This window comes from Haemorhous mexicanus, chromosome 1 (assembly GCF_027477595.1).
Source record: "Haemorhous mexicanus isolate bHaeMex1 chromosome 1, bHaeMex1.pri, whole genome shotgun sequence".
Taxonomy (NCBI): domain Eukaryota; kingdom Metazoa; phylum Chordata; class Aves; order Passeriformes; family Fringillidae; genus Haemorhous; species Haemorhous mexicanus.
In genome coordinates this window covers 157,966,213-157,994,208 of record NC_082341.1, presented here as the reverse complement: position 1 = coordinate 157,994,208, position 27,996 = coordinate 157,966,213, and the positions used below count along the sequence as shown (strand labels likewise).

The 27,996-nt window shown below is 52.7% G+C and overlaps 1 protein-coding gene across 1 annotated transcript in view; it reads right to left on the bottom strand.

Moving 5' to 3' along the window:
- Nucleotides 1-3,672: 3,672 nt before the first annotated feature.
- Nucleotides 3,673-27,996, bottom strand: part of HSF1 (heat shock transcription factor 1) — a 44,650-nt gene continuing 20,326 nt past the window's right edge. The window contains exons 5-10 of the mRNA XM_059848874.1: nt 26,636-26,772; nt 21,158-21,391; nt 14,373-14,475; nt 11,750-11,815; nt 9,888-9,957; nt 3,673-4,821 (exon numbers count right to left, since the gene is read on the bottom strand). Of these exons, the coding sequence (XP_059704857.1) occupies nt 4,574-4,821; nt 9,888-9,957; nt 11,750-11,815; nt 14,373-14,475; nt 21,158-21,391; nt 26,636-26,772 (858 nt within the window). The 3' untranslated portion in view covers nt 3,673-4,573. The remainder of the gene's footprint in view (nt 4,822-9,887; nt 9,958-11,749; nt 11,816-14,372; nt 14,476-21,157; nt 21,392-26,635; nt 26,773-27,996) is intronic.

Below are 27,996 nucleotides of genomic sequence, written 5' to 3'. Positions count from 1 at the left end.
TTCCCAGCCCGGATCCCATTTCCCGTGCCCAGATCCCGATTCCCAGCCCGGATCCCGACCCCGCTGCTCCCCCGATCCCCGCGGGAGGGCGGCGCAGGCGGGAGGGGGCGGAGCCGTGGTTCATAGAGATCTCTTTGGGGAGAGCACACGGGCGGGCCCGCGGGATCCCGGCACTCCCACGCGGGATCCCGGCACTCCCATCGACATCCCGGCACTCCCACGCGGGATCCCGGCACTCCCATTGACATCCCGGCACTCCCACGCGGGATCCCGGCACTCCCACGCGGGATCCTGGCACTCCCATCGACATCCCGGCACTCCCACGCGGGATCCCGGCACTCCCATCGGCATCCCGACATTCCCACGCGGGATCCCGGCATTCCCACACGGGATCCCGGCACTCCCACACGGGATCCCGGCATTCCCACGCGGCATCCCGGCATTCCCACATGGGATCCCGACATTCCCATGCGGGATCCCGGCATTCCCACATGGGATCCCGACATTCCCACGCGGGATCCTGGCATTCCCATGTGGGATCCTGGCATTTCCACACAGGATCCCGGCCTTCCCACACGGGATCCTGGCATTTCCACGTGGGATCCTGGTATTGCCACACGGGATCCTGGCATTCCCGCATGGAATCCTGGCATTCCCACATGGGATCCTGGCATTTCCACAGGGGATCCCGGCATTCCCACACGGAATTTGGGCATTCCCACACGGGATCCTGGCATTCCCATGCGGGATCCCGACATTTCCACGTGGGATCCCGGCATTTCCACAGAGGATCCTGGCATTCCCATGTGGGATCCTGGCATTTCCACACAGGATCCCGACATTCCCACGTGGGATCCTGGCACTCCCACATGGAATCCTGACATTCCCACACGGAATTCTGATGTTCCCAAACAGGATCCCGGCCTTCCCACACGGGATCCTGACATTTCCACGTGGGATCCTGGTATTGCCACACGGGATCCTGGCATTCCCACATGGGATCCCGACATTCCCACGTGGGATCCCGACATTCCCATGCGGAATTTGGGCATTCCCACAGGGGATCCCACATGGAATTCTGACATTCCCACACAGGATTCCGACCTTCCCATGTGGGATCCCGACACTCCCACGTGGGATCCCGACATTCCCACATGGGATCCAAAACCCTTCCCATACACAACCCTGACATTCCCACATGAAGTCCAGACTTGATCCCGCGTGGAATTCCGACACATTCCCGCACGGAATCCCGACTCGATCCCAAATGGAATCTTGACATTCCCACGCGGAATCCCGACTCGATCCCGTGTGGGATCCGGGTCCTTCTCTGGTGTAACATTCCCAAGTTCAGTTCCGGGGTCGCTGCTCCCAATCCCGAGGTCCAGGGACAGATCCCAGAGTGGAGCCAGAAAATCCAGGAACACCAAGCCGGGATCCAGAATTCCGGCAGGATCCCTCAAAATTCCAGCGGGATCCTCCAAAATTCCAGGGGATTTCCCAGAATTCCAGCAGGATTCCCCCAAAATTCCAGTGGGATCCCCCTGAAATCCCAGCAGGATCCTCCAAAATTCCAGCGGATTTCCTAAAATGGAGCAGGATTCCCCAGAATTCCAGTGGCTCCCCCAAAATTCCAGCAGGATTCCCCCAAAATTCCACTGGGATCCCCCAGAAATCCCAGCAGGATCTCCCAAAATTCCAGCGGATTTCCTAAAATGGAGCAGGATTCCCCAGAATTCCAGTGGCTCCCCCAAAATTCCAGCGGGATCCTCCAAAATTCCAGCAGGATTCCCCCAAAATTCCACTGGGATCCCCCAGAAATCCCAGCGGGATCCCCCAAAATTCCAGTGGAGTGGCTCCCCCAGAATTCCAGCAGGATCCCCCAAAATCTCAGCAGGATCCCCCAAAATCCCAGCAGGATCCCCCCAGATTCCAGCGGGATCCCCCAGAGGGGAACAAGGAATAAACCCCGGGAATTCTCCAGCAGGAATTGGAGAAGTCAGAATTGGAGACTTGGGGGGCTGGGGGGTTTTGGGGTCCCCCCGGCCTCGGGATTTTGGGGTCCTGTGGGATTTGGGCACTGCCAGATTTTGGGGCACCTCAGGATTTTGGGATCCCATTGGATTTTGGGATCCCCCCAGCTCTCGGGGACTTGTGGCAGTGCCAGGTTTTGGGGTCCCACTGGATTTTGGGGTCCCATGGGATTTTAGGGTCCTGTGGGATTTGGGACTGTCAGATTTTGGGGCACTTGGGGATTTTGGGGTCCCACTGGATTTTGGGGTCCCCCCGGCTTTGGGGGTCTTGTGGCAGTGCCAGGTTTTGGGGTCCCATTGGAATTTTGGGGTCCCACTGGATTTTGGGGTCCCGTGGGATTTGGGCAGTGCCAGGTTTTGGGGTCCCACTGGATTTTGGGGTCCCATGGGATTAAAGTGGATTTTGGGGTCCCCTTGGCTCTGGGGGGTCTTGTGGCAGTGCCAGGTTTTGGGGTCCCACTGGATTTTGGGGTCCCGTGGGATTTGGGCACTGCCAGGTTTTGGGGCACCTGGGGATTTTGGGGTCCCACTGGATTTTGGGGTGCTGGGGTGTTTGGGGACTGCCAGATTTTGGGATCTCACAGGATTTTGGGGTCCCCTTGGTTTTGGGGTCCCATTGGATTTCGGGGTCCCGTGGGATTTGGGCCCTGCCAGGTTTTGGGGTGCCATCAGGTTTTGGGATCCCACAGGATTTTGGGGTCCCCTTGGCTTTGGGGGTCTCATGGCACTGCCAGGTTTTGGGGTGCCAAAGAGTTTTGGGGTTCTGTGGGATTTTAGGGTCCTGTGGGATTTGGGGCACTGCCAGGTTTCGGGGTCCCAATGGATTTTGGGGTCCCATGGGATTAAAGAGGATTTTGGGGTCCCCTTGGCTCTGGGGGTCTTGTGGCAGTGCCAGGTTTTGGGTTCCCATTGGAATTTCGGGGTCCCACTGGATTTTGGGATTAAAGAGGATTTTGGGGTCCCCCAACACTGGGGGTCTTGTGGCAGTGCCAGGTTTTGGGGTCCCACTGGATTTTGGGGTCCCGTGGGATTTGGGCACTGCCAGGTTTTGGGGCACCTGGGGATTTTGGGATCCCACTGGATTTCGGGGTCTTCTGGCAGTGCCGGGTTTTGGGATGCCATTGGAATTTCGGGGTCCCACTGGATTTTGGGGTCCCATGGGATTTGGGCCCTGCCAGGTTTTGGGGTGCCATCAGGTTTTGGGATCCCTCTGGATTTTGGGGTCCCCTTGGATTTCGGGGTCCCATGGGATTTGGGGCACTGCCAGGTTTCGGGGTCCCACTGGATTTTGGGGTCCCACTGGATTTTGGGATCCCACTGGATTTTAGGGTCCCACTGGATTTTGGGATCCCACTGGATTTTAGGGTCCCATGGGATTCCGAGGTCCTATGGGCTTCAGGTCCTGCCAGGTTTTGGGGTCCCACTGGATTTTGGGGTCCAATCGGATTTTGGGATCCTGCGGGGTTCAGGCACTGCTGGGCTTTGGGGTCGGGTGCAATTTCCAGGATTTTGGGATCCGCTGGATTTTGGGGTCCTGGGGAATTCCAGGGTTCCCCAGGGTTTTGAGATCCCCTGGATTTTAGGGGTCCCCCTGAATTTTGGGATCCCCCAGGATTTTGGGATCCACTGGATTCTGGGCTATTTCAGGACCCCGGTGCATTTTGGGGTGCCATTGTTTTCTGGGATATTCTGGGATTTGGGGATCCCTGGGATCCTCTGGCCCCACCCCCACCCCTCCCACTCCCTCGGGATCCCCTGGGATCGGGTGGATCCCCCTTTCCCCTGAGCCCTCGGCCGGGATCTGGCTCTGACTCCGGGGACTTCGGGATTTGGGAACGCCTCGGGAGCACAAGAACTGAGGGATCCTCTGGGATCCTTCGGGATCCTGTGGGATGCTCCAGGATTTCCTGGGATCCATTGTGATGCTCCAGGATGTTCTGGAATGCTCTGGGATTCCCTGGGATGAACTGGGATCCTCCAGGATTTTCTGGGATCCTCTTCGGGATGCTCCAGGATTTTCTGGGTTCCTCTGGGATGTCCCGGGATGATCTGGGATCCTCCTGGATTCCCTGGGATGGTCCAGGATCCCCTGGGATCCTCTGGGATTCCCTGGAATTCTCCAGGATGCTCCAGGATTCCCCGGGATGCTCCAGGATCCTGAGATCTCCCGGAATTCTCTGGGATGCTCCAGGACTCCCCGGGATCCTCTGGGATTTCCCAGAATCCCCCGGGATGATTTGGGATCCTTCAGGATTCTCTGGGCTCCTCCGGGATTTCCCAGAATTCTCCAGGATGCTCCAAGATTCCCCGGGACGACGCAGGATCCTCCGGGATCCTCCAGGATCCCCCGGAACCCTCCGGAATTCCCGGCGGGCGGCGGCTCCGGGTTGGGTGCGAAGCAGCAGGACGAGTCACTCGGGGCTTCCTTCCCTTGTTGTTTTTTGGGATCCCTGGTTTTTTTTTTTTGGGATCCCGTGGTTTTTTTTTTTTTTTTTTTTTTTTGGGGGGGTGTGATCCAGTCCCTGTCCCCGATCCCGGCTTTAGGACACGGCCGGGTCCTTGGGCGTGGGGAGCAGCGCGGGATCCTCGGGATACTCCTCGGGATACTCCTCGGGATACTCCTCGGGATACTCCTCGGCGTACTCCTCGGGATACTCGTCCCCGTCCGGGAAGCACGGCGGCCCCTCCCCCAGCTCGAAGAAGATGGGGAGATCCCCGGATCCGACGTCCACGGCGCTGGAATCCACCAGGAACAGCGGCTGGACCGTGCAGGGCACCAGCTGCTTCCCTGGGAAAAGTGGGATCAATGGGAATCTGGGAATTTGGGATTGGGAATTTGGGATTGGGATTGGGATGTGGGATTAGAATTGTGGGATTGGGAATGTGGGATTGGGATAATCCACCAGGAACAGCAGCTGGACCGTGCAGGGCACCAGCTGCTTCCCTGGGAAAAGTGGGATCAATGGGATTGGGAAAAACGGGAATTTGGGATTATGGGATTGGGAATTTGGGATTGGGATTATGGGATTGGGAATTTGGGATTGGAATTGGGAATGTGGGATTGGGATTATGGGATTGGGAATTTGGGATTATGGGATCATCCACCAGGAACAGGGGCTGGACCGTGCAGGGCACCAGCTGCTTCCCTGGGAAAAGTGGGATCAATGGGATTGGGAATTTGGGATTGGGATTGTGGGATTGGGATCATGCACTGTGCAGGGCACTGGCTGCTTCCCTGGGAAAAATGGGATAAATGGGATTGGGGATTGGGAATTTGGGATTGGGATTGGGAATGTGGGGTTGGAATTGTGGGATTGGGAATGTGGGATTGTGGGACTGGGATGATCCACCAGGAACAGCGGCTGGACCATGCAGGGCACCGGCTGCTTCCCTGGGAAAAGTGGGATCAATGGGAATTTGGGATTGGGAATTTGGGATTATGGGATTGGGATCATGCACTGTGCAGGGCACCAGCTGCTTCCCTGGGAAAAATGGGATTAATGGGATTGGGATTTTGGGATTGGGATTGTGGGATTGGGATCATCCACCAGGAACAGCGGCTGGACCGTGCAGGGCACCGGCTGCTTCCCTGGGAAAAACGGGATCAATGGGATTGGGAATTTGGGATTGGGAATTTGGGATTGGGATCATGCACTGTGCAGGGCACTGGCTGCTTCCCTGGGAAAAGCGGGATCAATGGGAATCTGGGAATTTGGGATTGGGCATTTGGGATTGGGAATGTGGAGTTGGAATTGTGGGATTGGGAATGTAGGAATTTGGGATTATGGGATAATCCACCAGGAAGAGCGGCTGGACTGTGCAGGGCACCGGCTGCTTCCCTGGGAAAAACGGGATCAATGGGAATCTGGGATTTTGGGATTGGGAATTTGGGATTGGGATTATGGGATTGGGAATGTGGGATTGTGGAATAGGGATTGGAAATTCTGGAATGTGGGATTGGGAATTTGGGATTGGGGGATCAGGATTGGGAATTTGGGATTGGGATCATGCACTGTGCAGGGCACTGGCTGCTTCCCTGGGAAATGGGAATTTGGGATTGGGAATTGGGAATGTGGGATTATGGGATAATCCACCAGGAAGAGCGGCTGGACCGTGCAGGGCACCAGCTGCTTCCCTGGGAAAAACGGGATCAATGGGAATCTGGGATTTTGGGATTGGGAATTTGGGATTGTGGGATTGGAAACTGGGAATTTGGGATTATGGGATCATCCACCAGGAACAGCAGCTGGACCGTGCAGGGCACCGGCTGCTTCCCTGGGAAAAGTGGGATCAATGGGAATCTGGGAATTTGGGATTGGGAATTTGGGATTGGAATTGGGAATGTGGGGTTGGAATTGTGGGATTGGGAATTTGGGATTAGGGGATTATGGGATCATGCACTGTGCAGGGCACCAGCTGCTTCCCTGGGGAAAATGGGATCAATGGGAATGCGGGATTTTGGGATTGGGAATTTGGGATTGGGATTGGGAATGTGGGGTTGGAATTGTGGGATTGGGAATGTGGGAATTTGGGATTATGGGATAATCCACCAGGAACAGCGGCTGGACCGTGCAGGGCACCAGCTGCTTCCCTGGGAAAAATGGGATCAATGGGAATCTGGGATTTTGGGATTGGGAATTTGGGATTATGGGATTAGGATCATGCACTGTGCAGGGCACCAGCTGCTTCCCTGGGAAAAATGGGATTAATGGGATTGGGATTTTGGGATTGGGATTGTGGGATTGGGATCATCCACCAGGAACAGCGGCTGGACCGTGCAGGGCACCAGCTGCTTCCCTGGGAAAAGTGGGATCAATGGGATTGGGAATTCGGGATTGGGATTATGGGATTGGGAATTTGGGATTGGGATTATGGGATTGGGAATTCGGGATTGGAATTGGGAATGTGGGGTTGGAATTGTGGGATTGGGAATGTGGAAATTTGGGATTATGGGATCATCCACCAGGAAGAGCGGCTGGACCGTGCAGGGCACCGGCTGCTTCCCTGGGAAAAGTGGGATCAATGGGAATCTGGGATTTTGGGATTGGGAATTTGGGGTTGGAATTGTGGGATTGGGAACTGGGAATTTGGGATTATGGGATAATCCACCAGGAACAGCGGCTGGACTGTGCAGGGCACCGGCTGCTTCCCTGGGAAAAGTGGGATCAATGGGAATTTGGGATTGGGATTATGGGATTGGGAATTTGGGATTGGGATTGGAATTGGGAATGTGGGGTTGGAATTGTGGGATTGGGAATGTGGGATTGTGGGACTGGGATAATCCATCAGGAACAGCGGCTGGACCGTGCAGGGCACCGGCCGCTTCCCTGGGAAAAATGGGATCAATGGGAATCTGGGAATTTGGGATTATGGGATTGGGATCATGCACTGTGCAGGGCACCGGCTGCTTCCCTGGGAAAAGTGGGAATTGTGGGATTGGGAATTTGGGATTGGGAATTTGGGATTGGAATTGGGAATGTGGGATTAGAATTGTGGGATTGGGAATGTGGGATTGGGATCATCCACCAGGAACAGCGGCTGCGCTGTGCAGGGCACCGGCTGCTTCCCTGGGAAAAGTGGGATAAATGGGATTGGGAATTTGGGATTGGGAATTCGGGATTGGGATTGGGAATGTGGGGTTGGAATTGTGGGATTGGGAATGTGGGATTGTGGGACTGGGATCATCCACCAGGAAGAGCGGCTGGACCGTGCAGGGCACCGGCTGCTTCCCTGGGAAAAGTGGGATCAATGGGATTGGGAATTTGGGATTGGGAATTTGGGATTGGGAATGTGGGATTGTGGAATAGGGATTGGAAATTCTGGAATGTGGGATTGGGAATGTGGGATTGGGATCATGCACCGTGCAGGGCACCAGCTGCTTCCCTGGAAAATGGGAATTTGGGATTGGGAATTTGGGAATTTGGGATTATGGGATCATCCACCAGGAACAGCGGCTGGACCATGCAGGGCACCGGCTGCTTCCCTGGGAAAAACGGGATCAATGGGAATCTGGGATTTTGGGATTGGGAATTTGGGATTGTGGGATTGGGAACTGGGAATTTGGGATTGTGGGATTGGGAACTGGGAATTTGGGATTATGGGATGATCCACCAGGAACAGCGGCTGGACCGTGCAGGGCACCGGCTGCTTCCCTGGGAAAAGTGGGATCAATGGGATTGGGAAAAATGGGAATTTGGGATTATGGGATTGGGATAATCCACCATGGAGGGCACCAGCTGCTTCCCTGGGAAATGGGAATTTGGGATTGGGAATGTGGGATTGGGAATTTGGGATTGGGGGATTGAGAATGTGGGATTGGGATAGGAAATTTTGGAATGTGGGATTGGGAATTTGGGATTGAGGGATGAGGATTGGGAATGTGGGATTGGGATCATGCACCGTGCAGGGCACCGGCTGCTTCCCTGGGAAATGGGAATTTGGGATTGGGAATTTGGGATTATGGGACTGGGAAAATCCACCAGGAACAGCAGCTCCAGGGAATGTTTGGGATGATCCCAGCTCCAGGTTGGAATTCCAGGACAGCTTGGGTGGGAATCCCAACCCCAGTCCCAATCCCGATCCCCATCCTAGTCCTAATCCCAATCCCAATCCCCATCCCCCAAACCGCACATAATCCAAACTGCAATCCCATCCCAAATCCCAAATATCCCAAAATTCCCATTGGGATGCTCAAGCCCCCCATTCCCAAATATCCCAAAACCCCCTAAATTCCCATGGGATACTAGAGTTCCCCATTCCCAAATATCCCCAAACCCCCAAAATTCTCATGGGACACCGGAGTCCCCCATTCCCAGAATTCCCATGGGATACCAGAGTTCCCCATTCCCAAATTCCCAAAATTCCCCAAATTCTCATGGGACACCGGAGTTCCCCATTCCCAGAATTCCCAAATTTCCCCATGGATACCGGAGTCCCCCATTCCCAAAATTCCATTGGGATACCGGAGTCCCCCACTCCCAGAATTCCCAAAATGCCCCAAATTCCTCTGGGACACCGGAGTCCCCCATTCCCAGAATTCCCAAATTTCCCCTGGGATACCGGAGTCCCCCACTCCCAAAATTCCTAAAATGCCCCAAATTCTCATGGGATTCCGAAGCCCCCCATTCCCAGAATTCCCAGAATTCCCCTGGGATACCGGAGTCCCCCATTCCCAGAATTCCCAAAATTCCCCTGGGATACCGGAATCCCCGACTCCCAGAATTCCCAAAATCCCCCCAAATTCCCATGGGATTCCGAAGTCCCCCATTCCCAAAATTCCCCAAAATTCCATTGGGATACCTGAGCCCCCCATTCCCAGAATTCCCCTGGGATACTGGAGCCCCCCACTCCCAGAATTCCCAGAATTCCCAAAATTCCCCTGGGATACCGGAGTCCCCATTCCCAGAATTCCCAAAATCCCCCAAAATTCTCATGGGATACCAGAGTCCCCCATTCCCAGAATTCCCAAATTTCCCCATGGATACCGGAGTCCCTCATTCCCAAAATTCCACTGGGATACCGGAGTCCCCCACTCCCAGAATTCCCAAAATGCCCCAAATTCCTCTGGGACACTGGAGTCCCCCATTCCCAGAATTCCCAAATTTCCCCTGGGATACCGGAGTCCCCCACTCCCAAAATCCCTAAAATGCCCCAAATTCTCATGGGATTCCGGAGGCCCCCACTCCCAGAATTCCCAAAAATCCCAAAATTCTCATGGGATTCCGAAGTCCCCCATTGCCAGAATTCCCAAATTTCCCCATGGATACCGAAGCCCCCCATTCCCAGAATTCCCCTGGGATACTGGAGCCCCCCACTCCCAGAATTCCCAGAATTCCCCAAATTCCCCTGGGATACCGGAGTCCCCCGCGCCGGGCTCGGTCTCCGTCGGTTTCTGCTGCTCCTGGTTGGAGAGGAGATCCTGGATCTGCCGGAATTCCGGGAATTATTTCCGCTCCTTCCGAGGTTTTGGGGGTTTTAAAGGGATCCCAAACTCAGCCCCTGCTCATCCCAAACGTTCCCGGAAATGATCCCGGAGAGGAAAACCTCGGGAATGGGGCAGGGCTGGTGCTGCCATCCTGGGACAGCCGGGAACGTTCCCGGTCCCAATCCCAATCCCAGCCCCCATCCTGATCCTGGCCTTAATCCCAGCCCTAGTCCCAATCCCGATCCCAATCCCAGCCCTAGTCCCAATCCCAACCCTGATCCCAATCCCAGCCCTAGTCCCAATCCCAGCCCTGATCCCAATCCCAACCCTAGTCCCAATCCCAGCCCTGATCCCAACCCCAATCCCAGTCCTGATCCTATCCTTAATCCCAATCCCAATCCTGATCCCAATCCTGATCCCAGCCCCAGTCTCAGCCCTGATCCCAATCCTAATCCCAGTTTTGATCCTAGCCTTAATCCCAATCCCAGCCTGATCCTAATCCAGATCGCAATCCCAGCCTCAATCCCAATCCCGATTCCAGCCCTGATCCCAATCCCAATTCCAATCCTGATCCCAATCCCAGCCCTGATCCTGAACCCAAACCCAACCCCAATCCCAGCCCTGATCCCAATCCCAATCCCAGTCCTGATCCCAATCCCAATCTCATCCCCAATTTCAGCCTTATCCCAATCCCAATCCCAATCCCAATCCTGATCCCAGCCCTGATTCCAATCCCAGCCCTTATCTTGATCCCAGCCCCAGTCTCAGCCCTGATCCCAATCCCAATCCTGATCCCAGCCCTGATCCTGAACCCAAACCCAACCCCAATCCTAGCCCTGATCCCAATGCCAATCCTGATCCCAATCCCAATGCCAATCCTGATCCCAATCCCAATCCCAGTCCTGATCCTAGCCTTAATCCCAATTCCAGCCCCGATCCCAATTCTGGTCCCGATCCCAGCCCTGATCCTGAACCCAAACCCTACTCCAATCCTAGCCCTGATCCCAATCCCAGCCCTGATCCCAATCCCAGCCCTGATCCCAATCCCACCCCCAATCCCAGCCCTAATCCTGATCCCAATCCCACCCCAGCCCAGATCCCAATCCCAGCCCAGATCCCAATCCCACCCCCAATCCCAGCCCTAATCCTGATCCCAATCCCACCCCAGCCCTGATCCCAATCCCAGCCCTGATCCCAATCCCAATCCCAGCCCAAATCCCAATCCCAATCCCAATCCCAGCCTGATCTCAACCCCAATCCCGACCCTGATCACAGCTCTGATCCCAATCCCAGCCCTAATCCCAATCCTGTTCCAAATCCCAGTCCTAATCCCAACCCCAATCCCAATTCCAGCCCCGATCCCAATCCCAGCCCCAGTCCTAATCCCGGCCCTAATCCCAATCCCAGCCTGATCCTGATCCCCATCCCCATCCCAATCCTAGTCTTGATCCCAATCCCAATCCCAATCCCAGCCCTAATTCCAATCCCAGCCTAATCCCAATCCCCATCCCAACCCCAATCCCAATCCTGATCCCAATCCTAGTCTTGATCCCAATCCCAATCCCAATCCCAATCCCAGCCCTAATTCCAATCCCAGCCCCAATCCCAATCCCAATCCTGGCTCTAATCCCAGCCCTAATCCCAATCCCAAGATTTTCCCCGGGAATTCCGGGCTGTGGGGGCAGAAATGGGAATCCCAGGGGCTGGAAAATTCGGGATTTGCCCTTTTTGGGGGGCGGTGATGGTTGGGAATTCCCGGAATTCCCGAGAATTCCCGGGATTCGGGGCTCACGCTGGCCAGGCTGCTGTCCAGGTCCGGCAGGGTCACGTCCGGCACCGCCACGGACGGGCTGAAGAGCTGCCGGGAAAAGCGGGAATGGCACCGGGAACAACGGGATTCCCGGGAAAATCCCAACCCCAGACCGGGAATTCTCAGGAAAATCCCAACCCCAGATCAGGAATTCCCTGGAAAATCCCAACCCCAGACTGGAATTCCTGGGAAATCCCAACCCCAGACTGGGAATTCCCAAGAAAATCCTAACCCCAGACCAAGAATTCCAGGGAAAATCCCAACCCCAGACTGGGAATTCCAGGGAAAATCCCAATCCCAGACCGGGAATTCTCAGGAAAATCCCAACCCCCAGACCAAGATTTCCCAGGAAATCCCAATCCCAGACCGGGAATTCTCAGGAAATCCCAATCCCAGACCAGGAATTCCAGGGAAAATCCCATCTCCAGACCAAGAATTCCCAGGAAAATCGCAACCCCAGACCGAGAATTCCCAGGAAAATCCCAACACCAGACCGGGAATTCCCAGGAAAATCCCACTCCCAGACGCGGAATTCCCAGGAAAATCCCAATCCCAGACTGGGAATTCTCAGGAAATCCCACCCCCAGACTGGGAATTCCCGGGAAAATGCCAACCCCACACTGGGAATTCCCAGGAAAACCCGAACCCCCAGACCGGCATTCCCAGGATAATCCAAATCCAGACCAAGAATTCCCAGGAAAATCCCAACCTCCAGACTGGGTATTCCCAGGAAAATCCCAATCCCAGATCGGAATTCCCAGGAAAATCCCAACCCCAGACCAAGAATTCCCAGGAAAATCCCAACCCCAGACCAGGAATTCCCGGGAAATCCCAACCCCCAGACCAAGAATTCCCAGAAAAAACCTGTCCTGAGAACGGGAATTCCCAGGAAATCCCAACCCCAGACCGGGAATTCCCAGGAAAATCCCAACCCATGACCGGGAATTCCAGGGAAAATCCCAACCCCAGAGCAGGAATTCCTGGGAAAATCCCAATCCCAGACTGGAATTCCCAGGAAATCCCACCCCCAGACTGGGAATTCCCAGGAAAATCCCAACCCCAGACCGGGAATTCCCAGGAAAATCCCAATCCCAGACTGGGAATTCCCAGGAAAATCCCAACCCCAGTCCAAGATTTCCCAAGAAAATCCCAACCCCTAGACTGGGAATTCCTGGGAAATCCCACCCCCAGACCAAGAATTCCCAGAAAAAATCTGTCCTGAGAACGGGAATTCCCAGGAAATCCCAACCCCAGACCGGGAATTCTCAGGAAATCCCAACCCCAGACCAAGAATTCCCAGGAAAACCCGAACCCCCAGACCGGCATTCCCAGGATAATCCAAATCCAGACCAAGAATTCCCAGGAAAATCCCAATCCCAGACCGGGAATTCCCGGGAAAATCCCAATCCCAGACCGGGAATTCCCAGGAAAATCCCAACCCCAGATCAGGAATTCCCGGGAAAATCCCAATCCCAGACTGGAAATTCCCAGGAAAAATCTGACTTGAGAACGGGAATTCCCAGGAAAAAGCTGTCCTGAGTCCAGGAATGCTGGAATTCCTGGAAAAACCAAACCAGGGAATGAATCCTGGAACATTCCCAGTGGGAATTCCCAGGATCCCAATCGGTTCCCAGTGGGAATTCCCATGAGAAGGAATTCCCAGTTTCCCAGCCCATTCCCAGTGGGAATTTCCACTGGGAATGGGGCCGGGATCCTGGGAATTCCCTGTGGGAATGGGGCCGGGATCCTGGGAATTCCCACTGGGAATGGGGCCGGGATCCTGGGAATTCCCACTGGGAATGGGGTCGGGATCCTGGGAATTCCCACTGGGAATGGGGCCGGGATCCTGGGAATTCCCATTGGGAATGGGGCTGGGATCCCGGGAATTCCCACTGGGAATGGGGCTGGGATCCTGGGAATTCCCACTGGGAATGGGGCCGGGATCCTGGGAATTCCCACTGGGAATGGGGCTGGGATCCCGGGAATTCCCAGTGGATGTTGGGGATTTTGGGCACTGGGGATTTCAGGAATTCCCATCTGGAATTTCTGGGAATTTCAGGGATTTTTTCCAGGGTTTTTTCCGGGAATGCTCACATCGAGCAGGGAAGGATTTATCTGGGAATTCCCACTGGGAATGGGGCTGGGATCCCGGGAATTCCCACTGGGCACTGGGCATTCTGGGAATTTGGGATTCTGGGAGTTTCCAGCTGGAATTTTTGGGAATTCCTGGGATTTTTTCCAGGGTTTTTCCCGATGCTTTTTCTGGGAATGCTCACATCGAGCAGGGATGGATTTATCCTGGGAATTCCCACTGGGAACGGGCTGGGATCCTGGGAATGCCCAGTGGATATTGGGGATTTTGGGCACTGGGGATTTCAGGAATTCCCAGCTGGAATTTCTGGGAATTTCTGGGATTTTTTCCAGGGTTTTTTCCGGGAATGCTCACATCGAGCAGGGATGGATTTATCCTGGGAATTCCCACTGGGAATGGGGCTGGGATCCCGGGAATCCCACGGGGCACTGGGGATTCTGGGAATTGGGGATTCTGGGAGTTCCCAGCTGGAATTCCCGGTGTTTTCCCGGTGTTTTCCCGGTGTTTCCTCACGTCGAGCAGGGCGCTGTCCATGCTGAAGCCGTGGGTGCTGAGCAGCGCCTGCAGATTGTCCAGGCTGGAGTCGATCGTGTCCAGGTGCTCGTTCAGCTCCGACCTGGAACACACCCGGAAGGACACCGGGAACAACCGCCGGAGTGAGCAGCAACACCCCGAACGGGAACGGGAATGAACAACGGGAATGGGAATGAACAACGGGAATGGGAATGAACACCCGGAATGACACCGGGAACAGCCGCCGGAGTGAGCAGCAACACCCCGAACGGGAACGGGAATGAACAGTGGGAATGGGAATGAACAACACCGGGAATGGGAATGAACACCCGGAATGACACCGGGAACAACGGCCGGAGTGAGCAGCAACACCCCGAACGGGAACGGGAATGAACAGTGGGAATGGGAATGAACAACGGGAATGGGAATGAACACCCGGAATGACACCGGGAACAACGGCCGGAGTGAGCAGCAACACCCCGAATGGGAACAGGCAACAACGGGAATGGGAATGAACAACACCGGGAATGGGAATGAACACCCGGAATGACACCGGGAACAACCGCCGGAGTGAGCAGCAACAGCCGGAACGGGAACGGGAATGAACAGTGGGAATGGGAATGAACAACGGGAATGGGAATGGGCAACAACGGGAACAAACAGCAACAACAGCCGGAGTGAGCAACAACGGGAATGGGAATGAACGACGGGAATGGGAATGAACAACAATGGGAATGGGAATGAACAACAATGGCAACGAGCAGCAACAACAGCCGGAGTGAGCAGCAACACCGGGAATGGGAATGAACAATGAGAATGAGCAACAACAACCGGAGTGAGCAACACCGGGAATGGGAATGAGCAATGGGAATGAGCGGCAACAACAGCCGGAGTGAGTAACAACACCGGGAATGGGAATGAACAACGGGAATGGGAATGAACACCCGGAATGACACCGGGAACAACCGCCGGAGTGAGCAGCAACAGTCGGAATGGGAACGGGCGACAACGGGAATGGGAATGAACAACAACGGGAATGGGAATGAGCAACAACGGGAATGACACCGGGAACAACCGCCGGAGTGAGCAGCAACAGCCCGAACGGGAACGGGAATGAACAACGGGAATGGGAATGAACAACACCGGGAATGGGAATGAACACCCTTCGGAATGACACCGGGAACAACCGCCGGAGTGAGCAGCAACAGCCGGAACGGGAATGGGCAACAACGGGAATGGGAATGAACAACGGGAATGGGAATGAACAATGGGAATGGGAATGACCAATGGGAATGAGTGGCAGCAACAGCCGCAGTGAGCAGCAACAGCCCGAACGGGAACGGGCAACAACGGGAATGGGAATGAACAACGGGAATGAGCGGCAACAACAGCTGGAGTGGGAATGAGCAACACCAGGAATGAGCAACAACAGCCGGAGTGAGCAACAACGGGAATGGGAATGAACACCCGGAATGACACCGGGAACAACCGCTGGAGTGAGCAGCAACAGCTGGAACGGGAATGAACAACGGGAATGAGCAACAACAGCCGGAGTGAGCAACAACAGCCGGAACGGGAATGAACACCGGGAATGAGTGGCAACAACAGCCGGAGTGAGCAACAACGGGAATGGGAATGAACAACGGGAATGACACCAGGAACAACAGCCAGAGTGAGCAGCAACAGCCGGAATGGGAATGAGCAACAATGGGAATGGGAATGAGTAATGGGAACAAGTGGCAACAACAGCCGGAGTGAGCGACAACACCCGGAACGGGAATGGGAATGAACAATGGGAATGAGCAACAACAGCCGGAGTGAGCAACACCGGGAATGGGAGTGAACAACGGGAATGGGAATGAGCAACACCGGGAATGGGAATGAACAATGGGAACAAGCGGCAACAACAGCCGGAGTGAGCAGCAACACCGGGAATGAGCACCTACAAGCGGAGCGAACAGCAGGAATGACACTGGGAATGAGCGACAACAACGGGAATGAGCAACAGCCGGAGTGAGCAACAACGGGAATGAACAATGGGAAGGACCAACAACAGCCAGAGTGAGCAACAACACCGGGAATGACACCGGGAATGAGCAACAACAACAACCGGAATGAGCAACAATGGGAGTGAGCAACAACGGGAATGACACCAGGAATGAGCAACAACACCAGGAATGAACACCGGGAATAACACCGGGAATGAGCAACAACAACCGGAATGATCAACAACACCGGGAATGACAACACCAGGAATGACAACACCGGGAATGAACACTGGGAATGATCAACAACACCTGGAATGATCAATCAATAACAGGAATGAACACCGGGAATGAGCAACAACAACCGGAACGATCAACAACACCGGGAATAACACCGGGAATGAACACCGGGAATGAGCAACAACAGCGGGAATAACAATGGGAATGAACACCAGGAATGATCAACAACACCGGGAATGACTGATGGACAACAACAGCCGGAATGACTGATCAACACTGGGAATGACTGATCAACACCGGGAAGGACAACAACACTGGGAATGAGCACCGGGAATGACACCTGGAATGATCAACAACACCGGGAATGACAAACAACAATGGGAATGAAAACCAACACTGGGAACGGGAACAACACCGGGAATGAACAGCGGGAATGGCCAACAACAACCGGAATGAACGCCAGGAGTAACCCTGGGAATGATCAACAACAACGGGAATGAACAATGGGAATAACACCGGGAATGATCAACACCACCGGGAATGAACAATGGGAATAACACCGGGAATGATCAACACCACTGGGAATAACAATGGGAATGATCAACAACACCGGGAATGATCAACAACACCAGCACCGGGAATAATGACAATGGGAATGATAAGCAACACCGGGAATGATAATGATGAACAACACCGGGAATGATCGACAACAGCACCGGGAATACCCATGGGAATGATGAACAACACCGGGAACAGGAGCAACAGGAATGACGAGCACCGGGATCAACAGCGGGAATGAACGATGGGAATGATGAAAAACACCGGGAATGAACGATGGGAATGATGAACAACACCGGGAATGAACGATGGGAATGATGAACAACACCGGGAATGATCAACACCAACACCGGGAATGATCGACTACACCACCGGGAATGAACGACAGCGGGAATGACAGGAATAGACAACACTGGGAATGACGATGAACAACAACACTGGGAATGATCGACAACACCGGGAACGACACCGGGAATGGATGAACAACGCTGGGAATGAACACCGGGAACGCCCTGGGATCCCACCGGGAATGCACCGGGAATAACGGGAATGGGAAACCGGGAATGGGATCAGGAAACAGGAACAGGAAACCGGGACTGGGAATTCTGGGAAACTGGGATTGGGAATTCTGGGAAACCCAGATTGGGAATGCTGGGAAATCAGGATTGGGAATTCTGGGAAACCGGGATTGGGAATTCTGGGAAACTGGGATTGGGAATTTTGGGAAACCTGGATTGGGAATTCTGGGAAACTGGGATTGGGAATTCTGGGAAACTGGGATTGGGAATTCTGGGAAATCAGGATTGGGAATTCTGGGAAACCGGGATTGGGAATTCTGGGAAACTGGGATTGGGAATTCTGGGAAACCAGGATTGGGAATTCTGGGAGATCAGGATTGGGAATTCTGGGAAACTGGGATCGGGAAATGTGGGATGGGAAACCGGGATTGGGATCGGGAACACCGGGAATGCAGGGTCAGGAAACCGGGAATTCTGGGAAAGCGGGATTGGGAATTCTGGGAAACTGGGATTGGAAGCGGGAAATGGGGATTGGGAAACCGGGATCGGGGCCAGGAAATTCAGATTGGGAAACTGGGAATGGGAATTCTGGGAAACCGGGATTGGGAAACTGGGAATGGGATCGGGAATGGTGTCAGGAGACCGGGAATGGGATTGAGAAACTGGGAATGGGAAATGGGGATCAGGAAACCAGGAATGGGAATTCTGGGAATCCAGGATGGGGAAACTGGGAATGGAAGCAGGAAACCGGGAATGGGGCTAGGAAATTGGGATTGGGAAACTGGGAATGGGAATTCTGGGAAACCAGGAGTTTGAAACCGGGAATGGCAGCAGCAAACTGGGATCGGGAAATGGGGATCAGGAAACCGGGATTAGGAATTCTGGGAAAGCGGGACTGGGAAACCGGGAATGGGAATTGCGGGAAACCGGGATTGGGATCAGAAAAGTGGGAACAGCAAACTGGGATTGGGATCGGGAATGGTGTCAGGAAACTGGGAATGGGATTGGGAACACCGGGAATGGGACTGGGAACACCGGGAATGCAGGGTCAGGAAACTGGGAATTCTGGGAAAGCGGGATTGGGAATTCTGGGAAACTGGGATTGAGAAACCGGGAATGGAAGCAGGAAACGGGGAATAGGAAACTGGGATTGGGAATTCTTGGAAATTGGGATCCGGAATGGTGTCAGGAAACCGGGAATGGGATCGGGAACACCGGGAATGCAGGGTCAGGAAACTGGGAATGGGAAACCAGGATTGGGAATTCTGGGAAACCGGGATTGGGAAACCGGGAATGCCGGGAACACTGTCAGGAAACCGAGAATGGGAGCGGGAAACTGGGAATGGGAAATGGGGATCAGGAAACCGGGATTGGGAATTTTGGGAATCCAGGATGGGGAAACCGGGAATGGGAATTGCGGGAAACCGGGATTGGGATCAGAAAAGTGGGAATGGCAAACTGGGATTGGGATCGGGAATGGTGTCAGGAAACTGGGAATGGGATTGGGAACACCGGGAATGGGACTGGGAAACCGGGAATGGGACTGGCAACACCAGGAATGGGATTGGGAAACCGGGAATGGGATTGGGAACACCGGGAATGGGACTGGGAACACCGGGAATGGGACTGGGAACACCGGGAATGGGATTGGGAACACCGGGAATGGGACTGGGAACACTGGGAATGGGATTGGGAACACCGGGAATGGGATTTGGAACACCGGGAATGGGATTGGGAACACCGGGAATGGGACTGGGAACACCGGGAATGCAGGGTCAGGAAACCGGGAATGGGACTGGGAACACCGGGAATGGGATTGGGAACACCGGGAATGGGACTGGGAACACCGGGAATGGGATTGGGAACACCGGGAATGGGATTGGGAACACCGGGAATGGGATTGGGAACACCGGGAATGCAGGGTCAGGAAACCTGGAATGGGATTGGGAACACCGGGAATGGGACTGGGAACACCGGGAATGGGACTGGGAACACCGGGAATGGGACTGGGAACACCGGGAATGGGATTGGGAACACCGGGAATGGGACTGGGAACACCAGGAATGGGATTGGGAACACCGGGAATGCAGGGTCAGGAAACCGGGAATGGGATCAGAAACCAGGAAGGGAAAACTGGGAATGAGCCCTGGGAAATGGGGTCAGGAAACTGGGAATGGGAATTCCGCCCCGCTCCCGCTTTTCCCAAGTTGGGAATTCCCGAAATTCCATCCCGATCCTGCCGGGAATTCTGGGAATTCCAGGAATTCTTCCTTACTCTTGCTTTTCCTGAGCTGGGAATTCTGGGAATTCCGCCCTGCTCCAACTCTTACGGAGCTGAGAATTCCCAGAATTCTGTCCCAGTCTCACTTTTCCCGAGCTGGGAATTCTGGGAATTTCGGGAATTCCATCCCACTCCCGCTTTTACTGAGCTGGGAATTCTGGGAATCCCATCCCAATTCCAGGCTGGGAATTCCATGAATTTTGGGAATTCCTCCCTGCTCATGATTTTCACGAGCTGGAAATTCCAGGAATTCCATCCCTATCCTGCTTCTCTTGAGCTGGGAATTATGGGAATTCTGTGAATTTTGGGAAATCCTGGAATTCTGTCCCACTCCCACTTTTCCCAAGCTGGGAATTCCGGGAATTCCAGGAATTCCTCCCCGCTCCCCCTTTTCCCTTGGGAATTCCTGGAATTTTGCACTGCTCCTGGTCTCCCTGAGCTGGGAATTCCAGGAATTCTCGGGATTCTGTGAATTTTGGGAATTCCAGGAATTCTGCCCCACTCCTGCTTTTTCCAAGCTGGAAATTCTGGGAATTCCTCCCTACTCCTGCTTTTCTTGAGCTGGGAATTCCGGGAATTTTGGGAATTCTGCCCTGTTCCTGCTTTTCCTGAGCTGGGAATTTTGGGAATTCCAGGAATTCTGACTTTTCCTGCACTGGGAATTTTGGGAATCTTGGGAATGCTGGGAATTCAAGGAATTCTGCCCCACTCTTGGCTTTTCCCATGCTGGAAATTCCAGGGAATTCTGGGAATTCTGCCTCACTCCCGCTTTTCCTGAGCTGGAAATTCCAGGAATCTTGGCAATTCCTGGAATTCTGCCCTGCACCCACTTTTCCAAAGCTGGGAATTCTAGGAATTCCATGAATTTAGAGAATTCTGGGAATTCCATCCCAATCCCACTTTTCCCAAGATGGGAATTCTGGGAATTCCTCCCTGCTCCTGCTTTTCCTGAGCAGGGAATTCTGGGAATTCTGTCCCAGTCCTGCTTTTCCCGAGCTGGAAATTCCTAGAATTCCATCTGAATCCCGATTTTCCCAAGCTGGAAATTCTGGGAATTCCAGGAATTCCGCCCCGTTCCCTCTTTCCTTCAGCTGTGAATTCCCGGAATTCCTCCCCGCTCCCGCTTTTCCCTTTGGGAATTCCTGGAATTTTGCAGCTGGGAATTTTGGGAATTCCGGGAATTTTGGGAATTCCGAGGCTCACTTGTCGAGGCAGGCGACGCTGAGGCACTTTTCCTGGGATTGGGGATTCCCGGGAGCGGCTCCGGAGTCGTTTTCCCGCAGGATGGAGTCGATGAAGGTGGAGGGGGACAGGGGGGTCTCGGAATTCCCGGGATTCCCAGAATTCCCGGAATTCCCGGCGCTCTTGGGCTCCTCCACCTGCGGGCTCCGCGTGGGGCTGGGAGGCTCCTCCTTGATCCGGATCACCGGGCTGCTCCTGAGAAATGGGGGAAAGTGGGAAAAGTGGGAATGGGGAAATTGGGATAAAAATGGGAAAAGTGGGAATGGGGAAAATGGGAAAAGTGGGAATGGGGAAAGTGGGAAAAGTGGGAATGGGGAAAATGGGAAAAGTGGGAAAAGTGAGGATGGGAATGGGGAAAATGGGAATGGGGAAAAGGGGAAAATGGGAAAAGTGGGAATGGGGAAAATGGGAAAAAAAAGGGAAAAAATGGGAAAAGTGGGAATGGGGAAAATGGGAAAAAAATGGGAAAAGTGGGAATGGGGAAAATGGGAAAAGTGGGAATGGGGAAAATGGGAAAAAAATGAGAAAAGTGGGAATGGGAATGGGGAAAATGGGAAAAATGGGAATGGAGAAAAATGGGAAGGGGGAAAATGGGAAAAAATGGGAAAAGTGGGGATGGGGAAAAAATGGGAAAAAAATGGGAAAAATGGGAAAAAGGGGAATGGGGAAAATGGGAAAAATGGGAATGGAGAAAAATGGGAATGGGGAAAATGGGAAAAGTGGGAATGGGGAAAATGGGAAAAGTGGGAATGGGGAAAATGGGGAAAAATGGGAATGGGGAAAATGGGAAAAAAATGGGAAAAGTGGGGATGGAAATGGGGGAAAATGGGAAAAGTGGGAATGGAGAAAATGGGAAAAAAATGGGAATGGGGAAAAATGGGAATGGGGAAAATGGGAAAAATGGGAATGGGGAAAATGGGAAAAAAAAGGGAAAAAATGGGAAAAGTGGGAATGGGGAAAATGGGAAAAAAGTGGGAAAAGTGAGGATGGGAATGGGGAAAATGGGAAAAATGGGAATGGGGAAAATGGGAAAAATGGGAATGGAGAAAAATGGGAATGGGGAAAATGGGAAAAGTGGGAATGGGGAAAAAGGGAAAAGTGGGAATGGGGATGGGGGAAATGGGATAAAAATGGTAAAAATGGGAAAAGTGGGAATGGGGAAAAATGGGAATGGGGAAAATGGGAAAAAAATGGGAAAAGTGGGGATGGGGAAAAAATAGGAAAAAAATGGGAAAAATGGGAAAAAGGGGAATGGGGAAAAATGGGAATGGGGAAAAATGGGAAAAATGGGAAAAGTGGGAATGGGGATGGGGAAAATGGGAATGGGGAAAATGGGAAAAGTGGGAATGGGGAAAATGGGAAAAAAATGGGAAAAATGGGAAAAGTGGGAATGGGGAAAATGGGGAAAAAATGGGAATGGGGAAAAATGGGAAAAGTGGGATTGGGGAAAATGGGAAAAAAATGGGAATGGGGAAAAATGGGAATGGGGAAAATGGGAAAAATGGGAATGGGAAAAATGGGAAAAGTGGGATTGGGGAAAATGGGAAAAAAATGGGAATGGGGAAAATGGGAAAAATGGGGAAAAATGGGAAAAGTGGGAACGGGGAAGAATGGGAATGGGAAAAATGGGAAAAGTGGTAATGGGAAAAATGGGAAAAGTGGGGATGGGGAAAAAATGGGGAAAAATGGGAAAAATGGGAAAAAGGGGAATGGGGAAAATGGGAAAAATGGGAATGGAGAAATTGGGAAAAGTGGGAAAAAATCAGAAAAATGGGAAAAGTGGGAATGGGGAAAATGGAAAAAAAATGGGAAAAGTGGGATTGGGAAAATGGGAAAAAAATGGGAAAAAATGGGAAAAGTGGGAATGGGGAAAATGGGAAAAAAATTGGAAAAGTGAGGATGGGAATGGGGAAAATGGGAAAAAAATTGGAAAAGTGAGGATGGGAATGGGGAAAATGGGAAAAATGGGAATGGAGAAAAATGGGAGTGGGGAAAATGGGAAAAAAATGGGAAAAGTAGGGATGGGGAAAAAATGGGAAAAAAATGGGGGAAATGGGAAAAATGGGAATGGGGAAAATGGGAAAAATGGGAATGGAGAAAAATGGGAATGGGGAAAATGGGAAAAATGGGAATGGGGAAAATGGGAAAAATGGGAATGGGGAAAAATGGGAAAAAAATGGGAATGGGGAAAAATGGGAATGGGGAAAATGGGAAAAATGGGAATGGGAAAATTGGGAAAAGTGGGAAAAAAATCAGAAAAATGGGAAAAGTGGGAATGGGGAAAATGGAAAAAAAATGGGAAAAGTGGGAATGGGAATGGGGAAAATGGGAAAAATGGGAATGGAGAAAAATGGGAATGGGGAAAATGGGAAAAATGGGAATGGGGATAAATGGGAATGGGGAAAATGGGAAAAAAATGGGAAAAGTGGGGATGGGGAAAAAATGGGAAAAAAACGGGAAAAATGGGAAAAAGGGGATGGGGAAAATGGGAAAAATGGGAATGGAGAGAAATGGGAATGGGGAAAAATGGGAAAAGTGGGAATGGAGAAAATGGGAAAAAAATGGGAATGGGGAAAAATGGGAATGGGGAAAATGGGAAAAGTGGGAGTGGAAAAATTGGGAAAAGTGGGAAAAAATCAGAAAAATGGGAAAAGTGGGAATGGGGAAAATGGGAATGGGAAAAATGGAATGGGGAAAATGGGAATGGGAAAAACGGGAATGGGGAAAATGGGAAAAAAATGGGAAAAGTGGGAATGGGGAAAATGGAAAAAATTGGAATGTTGAAAATGGGAAAAATGGGAATGGGAAAAATGAGAATGGGGAAAATGGGAAAAATGGGGAAAATGGGGAAAAAAAGGGAAAAAAATGGGAAAAGTGGGGATGGAAATGGGGAAAATGGGAAAAATGGGAATGGGGAAAATGGGAAAAATGGGAATGGGGAAAATGAGGAATTATGGGAAAATGGGAAAAGTGGGAATGGGGGAAATGGGAAAAAAATGGGAAAAGTGGGAATGGAAATGGGAAAAATAGGAAAACTGGGAATGGGGAAAACGGGAAAAATGGGAATGGGAAAATTGGGAAAAGTGGGAATGGGAATGGGGAAAATGGGAAAAATGGGAATGAGGAAAAATGGGAATGGGGAAAAATGGGAATGGGAAAATTGGGAATGGGAAAAATGGGAAATAGGAAAAATGGGAATGGGAAAAATGGGAATGGGGAATGGGAAAAATCCAGCCCACTTATCCCATTCCCAGGGAATTTTGGGAATCCAATCCCAGGGAATTTTTGGGAATCCACTCCCACCTCCACCATTCCAAGGGATTTCCAGGCCCCCATTCCCACGGAATTTTTGGGAATTCTCCCACCTGCCCTCCTCCATTCCCTGGGATTTCAGGGACCCCATTCCCATGGAATTTTCAGGAACTCTCCCACCTGCCCTCCCCCATTCCCAGGGATTTTTAGGACCCCATTCCCAGAGATTTTTGGGATCCCATTCCCAGGGAATTTCAGGGCCCCCATTCCCATGGAATTTTTGGGAATTCTCCCACCTGCCCTCCCCCATTCCCAGGGATTTTTAGGACCCCATTCCCAGGGAATTTTCAGGAATTCTCCCCAGCTGCCCTCCAGGCTCCCTCCCCCATTCCCATGGATTTTCGGGATCCCATTCCCAGGGAATTTAAGGCTCCCATTCCCACGGAATTTTTGGGAATTCTCCCCAGCTGCTGTCCAGCTCACATCCCCCCATTCCCAAGGAATTTCAGGCTCCCATTCCCATGGGATTTTCAGGAATTCTCCCACTTGCCCTCCCCCATTCCAATGGGATTTTTGGGAATTCTCCCACCTGCCCTGCCCCATTCCCATGGAATTTTCAGGAATTCTCCCACCTGCCCTGCCCCATTCCCACGGAATTTTTGGGAATTCTCTCCCACCTGCCATCCGGGCTCCCTCCCCCATTCCCAGGGATTTTTAGGACCCCATTCCCAGAGATTTTTGGGATCCCATTCCCAGGGATTTCAGGGCCCCCATTCCCAGGGAATTTTCGGGAATTCTCCCACCTGCCCTCCCCCATTCCCACGGAATTTTGGGAAGTCTCTCCCACCTGCCGTCCAGGCTCCCTCCCCCATTCCCAGGGATTTTTAGGACCCCATTCCCAGAGATTTTTGGGATCCCATTCCCAGGGATTTCAGGGCCCCCATTCCCACGGAATTTTGGGAATCCTCTCCCACCTCCCATCCATTCCCATCTCCCCCATTCCCAGGGATTTCAGGGCCCCCATTCCCAGGGAATTTTGGGAATTCTCTCCCACCTACCGTCCAGGCTCCCTCCCCCATTCCCAGGGATTTCAGGGCCCCCATTCCCAGGGAATTTTGGGAATTCTCTCCCACCTACCGTCCAGGCTCCCTCCCCCATTCCCAGGGATTTCAGGGCCCCCATTCCCACGGAATTTTTGGGAATTCTCTCCCACCTGCCGTCCAGGCTCCCTCCCCCATTCCCAGGGATTTCAGGGCCCCCATTCCAATGGAATTCCGGGAATTCTCTCCCACCTGCCGTTCAGGCTCCCTCCCCCATTCCCAGGGATTTCAGGGCCCCCATTCCCACGGAATTCCGGGAATCCTCTCCCACCTCCCATCCATTCCCATCTCCCCCATTCCCAGGGATTTCAAGGCCCCCCATTCCCACGGAATTCCGGGAATCCTCTCCCACCTCCCATCCATTCCCATCTCCCCCATTCCCAGGGATTTCAGGGCCCCCATTCCCAGGGAATTTTTGTGAATTCTCTCCCACCTCCCATCCATTCCCATCTCCCCCATTCCCAGGGATTTTTAGGACCCCATTCCCAGAGATTTTTGGGGTCCCATTCCCAGGGATTTCAGGGGCCCCATTCCAATGGAATTCCGGGAATTCTCTCCCACCTACCGTCTAGGTTCCCTCCCCCATTCCCAGGGATTTCAGGGCCCCCATTCCCACGGAATTTTGGGAATTCTCTCCCACCTCCCATCCATTCCCATCTCCCCCGTTGCCAGGGATTTCAGGGCCCCCATTCCAATGGAATTCCGGGAATTCTCTCCCACCTACCGTCTAGGTTCCCTCCCCCATTCCCAGGGATTTCAGGGCCCCCATTCCCAGAGATTTTTGGGATCCCATTCCCACGGAATTTTTGGGAATTCTCTCCCAGCTGCCGTCCAGGCTCCCTCCCCCATTCCCAGGGATTTCAGGGCCCCCATTCCCAGGGATTTTTGGGATCCCATTCCCACGGAATTCCGGGAATTCTCTCCCACCTGCCATCCAGGCTCCCTCCCCCATTCCCAGGGATTTCAGGGCCCCCATTTCCAGGGAATTTTTGGGAATTCTCTCCCACCTGCCGTCCAGGCTCCCTCCCCCATTCCCAGGGATTTCAGGGCCCCCATTCCCAGGGAATTTTTGGGAATTCTCTCCCACCTGCCGTCCAGGCTGCCCCCCGGCGAGGCCTCGGGGCTGGACGGGGGCAGCTCGGTGACGTCGGCGATGATGGGGCCCGAGGCGGGGCCGGGCCCGGCCGGGAGCAGCGCGGGGCCCGACAGAGCCGCGCCCGGCGCCTGCAACACCGGGAACCGGGAATGGAGGGGGACCTCAGGGCACGGCCAAACCCATCCCTGAAATCCTCATCCCTAGAAATCCCCGTCCCGGAAATCCCCGGTCCCAGAAATCCCAATAAATCCCAGAAATCCCAATAAATCCCAATCCCAGAAATTCTGATCCCAATAAATCCCAATAAATCCCATTCCCAATAAAACCCAATCCCAGAAATCCCATTCCCAATAAATCCCAATAAATCCCATTCCCAATAAATCCCAATCCCAATAAATCCCAGTCCCAGAAATCCCAATCCCAATAAATCCCAATAAATCCCAATCCAAATAAATCCCAATCCCAATAAATCCTGATCCCTAGAAATCTCGGTCCAGGAAATCCCCGGTCCCAGAAATCCCAATAAATCTCAATCCCAGAAATCCCATTCCCAATAAATCCCAATAAATCCCATTCCCAATAAATCCCAATCCCAATAAATCCTGATCCCAAGAAATCCCAGTCCAAGAAATCCCCGGTCCCAGAAATCCCAATAAATCCCAATCCCAGAAATCCCTGTCCCAGAAATCCCTGGTCCCAGAATTCCCAATAAATCCCAATCCCAGAAATCCCATTCCCAATAAATCCCAATAAATCCCATTCCCAATAAATCCCAATCCCAATAAATCCCGATCCCAATAAATCCTGATCCCAATAAATCCTGATCCCAAGAAATCCCAGTCCAAGAAATCCCCGGTCCCAGAAATCCCAATAAATCCCAATCCCAGAAATCCCACTCCCAATAAATCCCAATAAATCTCAATCCCAGAAATCCCAATCCCAATAAATCCTGATCCCAAGAAATCCCAGTCGAAGAAATCCCTGGTCCCGGAAATCCCAATAAATCCCAATCCCAAGAAATCCCAGTCCCAGAAATCCCCGGTCCCAGAATTCCCAATAAATCCCCGGTCCCAGAAATCCCATTCACAATAAATCTCAATAAATCCCATTCCCAATAAATCCCAATAAATCCCAATCCCAATAAAGCCCAATCCCAATAAATCCTGATCCCAAGAAATCCCAGTCCCAGAAATCCCCGGTCCCAGAAATCCCAATAAATCCCAATCCTGGAAATCCCATTCCCAAAAAATCCCAATCCCAATAAATCCTGATCCCTAGAAATCCCGGTCCAAGAAATCCCCGGTCCCAGAAATCCCAATAAATCTCAATCCCAGAAATCCCATTCCCAATAA